General features: G+C 39.9%; 1 protein-coding gene across 1 annotated transcript in view; it reads right to left on the bottom strand.

Annotated features, from left to right (window-relative positions):
- Positions 1-850: 850 nt before the first annotated feature.
- The window catches only part of LOC119292370 (protein HLB1-like), a 6,966-nt gene continuing 1,673 nt past the window's right edge, over positions 851-6,143 (bottom strand). The window contains exons 2-14 of the mRNA XM_037571227.1: positions 5,633-5,752; positions 5,472-5,541; positions 5,209-5,319; positions 4,875-4,958; positions 4,312-4,362; positions 3,676-3,705; positions 3,515-3,577; positions 3,341-3,406; positions 3,095-3,211; positions 2,568-2,603; positions 1,724-1,843; positions 1,445-1,615; positions 851-1,344 (exon numbers count right to left, since the gene is read on the bottom strand). Of these exons, the coding sequence (XP_037427124.1) occupies positions 1,234-1,344; positions 1,445-1,615; positions 1,724-1,843; positions 2,568-2,603; positions 3,095-3,211; positions 3,341-3,406; positions 3,515-3,577; positions 3,676-3,705; positions 4,312-4,362; positions 4,875-4,958; positions 5,209-5,319; positions 5,472-5,541; positions 5,633-5,752 (1,150 nt within the window). The 3' untranslated portion in view covers positions 851-1,233. The remainder of the gene's footprint in view (positions 1,345-1,444; positions 1,616-1,723; positions 1,844-2,567; positions 2,604-3,094; positions 3,212-3,340; positions 3,407-3,514; positions 3,578-3,675; positions 3,706-4,311; positions 4,363-4,874; positions 4,959-5,208; positions 5,320-5,471; positions 5,542-5,632; positions 5,753-6,143) is intronic.

Below are 6,143 nucleotides of genomic sequence, written 5' to 3'. Positions count from 1 at the left end.
TTCTAGATGAACGAGAAACATTGCTATCAATATTTTGAGAATCTTTTTTCTATTCTTTTAGGGTGTCCATTAGGATATAGAGGTTCTTGAGTATGGGCACCTCCTTTAGTACAAACATAAGCATCATATTTCTCAGCAGATTTAGCCATATCACGTAATAAATCTTGAGCACTCAGCACTTGTTTAAGTTGAACCTGTATCATTCTGGGCACCACCGCCAAAGATGGAGGGAAGCGATCAAGTAGAACTAGGAGATTCTCAAGGGTGCGGGGAGGAGAGAGAAAGAAGAAAAATGTGGAGAGGAGGAGACTGGGAAAGAATCAGGTGCCCCAAAGTCTCGTATGCTCCCATGCTCCAACGTTCAAAAACTCAAATTTGAACGTTTCAAAAAGTCCAGAAAAAAGTGGACGCTCACAAGACATATATGTCTACATCCCCTAAATAGTTCATGTTCAAATTCGAAATGCACACAGAGAACAAAAGTAACAAATCCAGCATGAATAGTGTCAAAAAAAAGACAAGAAAAAACATTATTCACATATAGATTTGTCTTCTTTTGTTTCCTGGTGTGTGTTTTGATTTTAGATTTGAAATATATGGGAATAACAGAACATTCACAAAAAAAACCCAGAATTTTTTGACGAGCAAGATATTCTCCCTAGGAGACTCTCAAGGGTACAAGGAGGAGAGAAAAGGAGAAGGAAAATGAGGCCCATGCAGTTTCTTTTTCTTGGACTACTCCTTCAGCGTCATTTTGACAACATATACATAAAGAAGTTTGACTTACGATAAAGCTACAACTTTAAATAATTTCAACAAACTGAGTAGATGGATAGAGACAAGTGATAGGTACCACTTGGACATTGACCCTAATACAACATTGGTTTGAATTTGGAAGTCAAAAATACAGGACAGAACATACAAACATTTGATCTAGATGGAAGTACAGACTCATCTTCTCATCCGTCGTCTATTGCAAGTCATACAACATACTTGAAGGTATATATATGTGTTAGAGGTACAAAACAATGCCGTGAGCGGCGCGCCTATGATTCGGATGGGTAAACACATCACTCTACAGAAACTCTGAAAATTCACATCGGAGCAGTCAAGGGGAGGGGACGCATAAAATCAACTGTGGTGGGGTTTTTGAATTGACCCAGAATGCATATTGATATACATGCCGCTCTGTCCAGACACAGCTAGTCGCACATACAACGAAGACATCATCGATCAGCCGGTGATGATGCCCGCCAGGACATCGGTCTTCCCTCTTGCGAATATGGTGTACACCAGGCGTATCGCGTCTAGCCAGCCGTCGAGAGACTCCCAGGTATCAGCAACCTGACACAGCGAAAACATAGAGGTGGACAATTAGTTTGAAAACCAACAACGCTTTCTAAGGCATCAGATCAAGAGGAGTTCAAGAAGAGGAGGCGCATACCAAGAACACGGGCCCATGCGTTGTGTTTATACAGAGGCCAGCGCCAGGCGGCAGCGTCAGATCGGAGCACGTGGACACTGAAACTATGTCCGCGACGTCTACCTTGATAAACCTTTTGGCTTTCTCCACGAGCGCGTTTGCTTTGACAGGTGCGCTTTCGGAATCATTGACCTTAAATTTATGATTGCAAACTCAGTAGCATAAAACAAAGATGGATCCTACCAGTGATATGAATAGACACACAAGTATGCTATGCGTTATTATCAGTAACACAACTACCTGCTGGAGTTCCGTATGGTTTAAGATGAACTGTGACCTCTCCCAATGTTTGTGTGGTGCAACGGGGTCGTCTGCCGGAGGAGCAGTCAAATATCCCACTTTCAAATATGGCAACGGTAGCTGCAAAACAAAGCATAGCAGCAAGGATGTCACAAACTCCATAATCGAGACTGACCCAACATATGCGTACTTACCAAAAAAAAATTGAAAATTAAATATAAAAAAAAAGGAAGATGAATGTTCTCCTCGGTGCTCACACACTGAGGGCATGCTCACAAATCTTACTGGAGAGGCACACTTAGAAGTTCAGAGTTTACATTCTGTAATTAGAAGAAGGCATTTCATGATTTGTGTGCTTCTATTACTACGTACTAGTTTTTATGTTCTGCTTTGTGCACAACCATGTAATCAAATCAATTGAATTTCAATAACTGTGCTCAACTTTTAGAATATGATGGATAACTCGTGGCTAGCTGGAGCAGGAGTGCTCCCAGGCACGCCCACCAGCATTTGAGTCTCAAACTCCACAGGGTGGGTGTGCACATATCTTGTTTAGAAAAAATGCCACCAGGGGCTAGTCCCCGGTTGGTCGAGTTTTGATGGATAACTCGCAAAATCAAGAATCCAGTATTCCCTTTTTTTTGACAGGGTATTCCTATTTCAAGTTAGCCCTGACACCAGCCAAATAGCAACATACAGGACATCTCAGGTTCATCTACGATCTACCGGAGCACCAACCAGTTAAATACAGAGATGGGCTGCCTAAAGGTAATACACAACACATGATACAATTGTACAGACTGTAGAGAAAAAAATAACTGAAATCTTAGAGCTGCCAACGTACCATTGACCGGACTAACCGTAGAGCACTGCGGTAAACCTGCATTAAGCAAACAACAGAATTTAAGTAGGCGTTGACAACTGTTATGCCTAAATATTAGTTAATGAGTAACCAACAAGTGGAAATTAATCTTCTAGATACATCATGCTAAAAGGCCCACAATCTTGCATATGAGAAGTACCCCTGAAAACTATAAGGTGCTACCAAAGCCCATGGGCTCACTATTGAAAACTGGAAGCGATTAAATCGGTAGACTGACATACAAGTATAACAATCAGAAAATACTGAAATTGGTGACGAGTAAACAGTTCTACATCAACAAATATAACGTTGTGGTAAGATTTTATTACAATCAAGGGCAAACAGCAAGACTTTCACAACTTAGGGAAATAAAATAAAGCTGAGTTAGAATATTTTAAGGTGCGAGATAACTGAATTGCTTACAGTGACAATGTAAAAACGCAAGCTTCCAGAAAGAACCGATAGGGAAATTAGCAGGCAGCACAGTGGCAAAAAAAGAAATCACATACCGAATAATTTGGCTTCAATGCATGAGCAGCTGCAACGTAAATAGCAGACTGACTATACAGATCATTTGGAGAGGTATCAGGACCCCCAGACCTTGAGGTATCCTCGGCCAAGCCATACTGCAGCATAAAAAGGAAACAAGAGGGCGTTGATTATTGTTACCAGAGTTCAATAAGCTAGCGTGTATTCAAATTGAAGCAGTGCTGTCCACCGTTTCAGTCACTATCAAATAGAGTAAGAAAACACACCAGGACAGTTCCAAGGTTGTAAATAGCCCGGTGGAAGTCAAACTGCAACTGGATGGCAGAACGAAACTGTGCGACAAAACAAAAGGAACTTAGTTTCAACACTTCCTTGAATATACATTTTGTGATAAAGCAATGCTCAGAAGTAATTTCCACAAAGATGGAAAGTGGAACTACCTTACTTATAGCTGTTTTTATGATTGTTTGCTTGTCTTTAGCAGGAACAATCGCGCTCAATTCCTGCATCACAAGTTTGTACCCTTGAAAATGAGTGAAAAGCAAAATGTATGGATGAAGAGTTAGTCATTTCTAATATTACAGTGCATACGCTAATGTACCTGTAGTCCAAGGCCCCAGTTGTTGAGAGCCTGCAATCAAAGAGACAGACACACAATAACTGAGGCATGAAGATTAATGGCCAATTACATAGATTTAGAGGATTGATGGAAAACAAGAAGAAATTAACTACTTCATGCAAGATCATGGAATTTGAATGTAAAAGGTCTTATTTCAGAGAACTGATCTGACATACAGAATGTAAAGCAATTTAACTTGATGTATCAAATATGAGAACTTTATGTAACTTGGGCAAAAATGGATGGAATCATTTAAACAGTGTTCTCAGAAGAGGTCGTCTAACGGAGATGTAAGCCATTGATGTTTTATCCAGGGGATGTATACAGAATCATACAGATTGACTGCTCAAAAGCAACTGTACGGACTCTCACAAGGTTTTCTCCAGTGCAACCTTATAACTGCGGTAGTGTGGAGTAATAGCAAAAAGAATATTTGTGTGATATCATATGTTTGGTGATGGTGTGCATTTATGTTGCTGGTATTCGTGATGAATATTGTTCGCACCATATTCCAATTGTTTCCTACGGTGAACTTTCTACCACGTTATTTAAAACACTTCAAAATTAGGAGAAGCATTTATTATTTTCCATAAATCAGTCAAGAGAGTCAGTTCTCACCTGGGGGCTGTTCCAACTTAACTGGACTGCCTTGTCGTAGTTCCTTATAGCCTGAAAAGGAAGAAAACAATGAGTATATAGTAACTCATCAAAATCCAGCATTTGAACAATATAGTATTTTTTTAATGTGGAAAAAAAATGACCAGGCCATTTTTTCAACGTAATGGTAAAATCGGGAATGTTATCAATCAGTTAAGAAGCACGCCCTTATTCTTAAGAAAGAATAATATGCAGCAAGAAGGAAATGGTAAGGGACTAAATATTATATTTTACTTAACGCTGGGAGTTGCAAACTTGATTTCTAGACTACTACTATTTGACAGAGTAACTATGTAATCAAGAATTTTAAATAAATATTATTAGTTCGTAAGTTCAGTTAGCGACACTAGGAAATAGCATTGCCCCTTTTCTACTGACAATCTGAACAACACCAAAACTGGAACAGTGGATGTGACCTTGAAATATAACAGAACAGGGGATTCGAACCTTTTGCCCTTTGGTCTAGCATAGTAAAAACAGAACCATCACGGAATGCAAGCAAACTTTATTAGCATTGTTATTACCTGCTGCCAGAGTTCTTCAGCCTCTTTGGTACGCCCACGCATTTTGGCCCGATCAGCTATAGCAATAGCCCAGTTATAATATGCCTAAAAGGATAAGAAAGAGGCATGAGAAGTTGAGAACTGTTATGTTTTTCAGCAGAGTAGCAAGTTAGCATGAGGCATAAATGCATAAATGATATTCATGTGCGTCTCATTGATTTTCTTTGGTACAAAATTAGTGGTCCATGCCAAGGCACTATGGTACCAATTCTCTTTGGTATAACAAGGCAAAAATCTGAACAATTTCCAATATAGTCCAGAACATGAACCAATAAACTCGGAGTGGTGAACTTACATCATACAGTGTTGGGCAAAGTCGTGTAGCTTCAGCATACTTCTTGCAAGCCTCCTCAAGTAATGAATCTTTCGAAGAATCAGAATTAGGATCCACGTTGTCTGCACTTTCCTGCAAACATATTTGAAAAGGTTAAAATATTTCCCTCGCAATGTTCATTTTACTAGCATGCTTTAAGCAACAGAATAAACGAAGGCCTGCAAAGGTCATCTTCAAGTAACGTACGAGCCGGTGTGTACTGCAAATAAGGAATGCACTTTTACCTGGAGAACTAGGGCCCAGTTATAATATGCATCAGGGTCTTCTGGATTTCTTTCAATGGCGCTAATATATCTGCAAAACATACCGTTAGAAAACATGCAAAGTTTGAGCTAATTATAATATTACTACAAGATTGGGTTAATCAGGTGAGTAAAACCAAAACCTTTTCGCTGCAAAGGTAAGAATACGTTGGCGAGAGCGACCTTCCTCATCAACTCCAGTGACACTATTTATCAAGTCCATGGCAACATCATGATGGGTTGAGAGCTGCAGGCTGTCCTGGCTGAAATGGAAAAATGGAAGAGTTCTATAACTTGTGTTTATCATAGCTAATTCAAGAATATGTCAATAACCGAATGCTTAAATGTTATACTCTATTATTTCCCTTTTGGCAGAAGATAAATTGGCAGTGCCAGCTGTTAAGAAGGCAACTTGTAGTCACATGAGGCCATGGGCCAATATATACACGTACTGGACTGGCCTAATATATGGAAAATTGGAAACTAAAGACTCCCTCTGTAAACTAATATAAGAGCGTTTAGATCACTACTTTAGTCAAGCATCCACAGTATATTAAGTTGGCGCTACTACAGGCTTGCAGTGCGGCAGCCCCCTGCGCCACGAAACTCCATCCGTTTCATTTTCTCCCCCCACCAGCGGCGCCCAGCACTATC

The sequence above is a fragment of the Triticum dicoccoides genome, chromosome 4B, assembly GCF_002162155.2.
Source record: "Triticum dicoccoides isolate Atlit2015 ecotype Zavitan chromosome 4B, WEW_v2.0, whole genome shotgun sequence".
NCBI lineage: Eukaryota > Viridiplantae > Streptophyta > Magnoliopsida > Poales > Poaceae > Triticum > Triticum dicoccoides.
The sequence above is the reverse complement of the archived record's forward strand: the minus strand, read 5'-3'. Positions and strand labels throughout refer to the sequence as shown.